At 56.7% G+C, this 626-nt stretch overlaps 1 protein-coding gene across 1 annotated transcript in view; it reads right to left on the bottom strand.

The window, feature by feature from the left end:
- Nucleotides 1-3: 3 nt before the first annotated feature.
- Nucleotides 4-626, bottom strand: part of SLC4A5 (solute carrier family 4 (sodium bicarbonate cotransporter), member 5) — a gene marked incomplete at its 3' end in the record, with an annotated part of 15,025 nt that continues 14,402 nt past the window's right edge. The window contains exons 15-16 of the mRNA XM_010137271.1: nucleotides 319-432; nucleotides 4-45 (exon numbers count right to left, since the gene is read on the bottom strand). Of these exons, the coding sequence (XP_010135573.1) occupies nucleotides 4-45; nucleotides 319-432 (156 nt within the window). The remainder of the gene's footprint in view (nucleotides 46-318; nucleotides 433-626) is intronic.

The raw sequence follows: 626 nt of genomic DNA, 5'->3' as shown, positions 1-626 counted from the left end.
CTTCCCGAAGGGGAACACGAACCACCCTCGGTCCACACGGGTGGGCTGAGTTGTTGGGGGGAGAAGAGATGGGGTTTGGTCACCGCGGCCGAGCCCAAGAACCGACATTTCGGGCAGCCCCAAACCCCGTCAGCATCATCCTGTCCCGTGCCCATCCCCGAAGCCCACCACGACGCGTCGGCACCCAGAGCACCCCCAGCATCCACATGCCTCAAGCCCAAATTTTCTCCCCACGTCGATACCCTGGATGGGGGGAGTGGGGGGGCGAGAAATTTTCAGCCATGCTTCTGGAAAGGGGATTTTATTGCTTTTTTTTACCTTGAAGTCAGTAGGCACTTGGAGCTTTGGGGTGTTGAGTCCGAAAAGCACATCCAGCCCCACAAACATTAGTATGGACATAAAGATCGAGAAATCGCTAATGAGTTTACGCAGCTGCCGGGAGCGAGAGAAAGAGAAAAGGGGGGAAGAAACGAACCAACACGAAAGGGAAGGAAAGAAAGTCGCAGAATTAGAATATTGCCCCGAAAGCCCCACGTGAAGAAGGTGCCCGGCCAGGGCAGGAGCCGCGATCGTCCCCTAAAGCGGTGAGGAGCTGGAAAAAGAGAGCGCGGACGGAGAGGTGGGGG

The sequence above is a fragment of the Buceros rhinoceros genome, unplaced genomic scaffold (genome assembly GCF_000710305.1).
Source record: "Buceros rhinoceros silvestris isolate BGI_N320 unplaced genomic scaffold, ASM71030v1 scaffold26185, whole genome shotgun sequence".
NCBI lineage: Eukaryota > Metazoa > Chordata > Aves > Bucerotiformes > Bucerotidae > Buceros > Buceros rhinoceros.
This window is presented reverse-complemented; position numbering and strand designations above follow the sequence as displayed.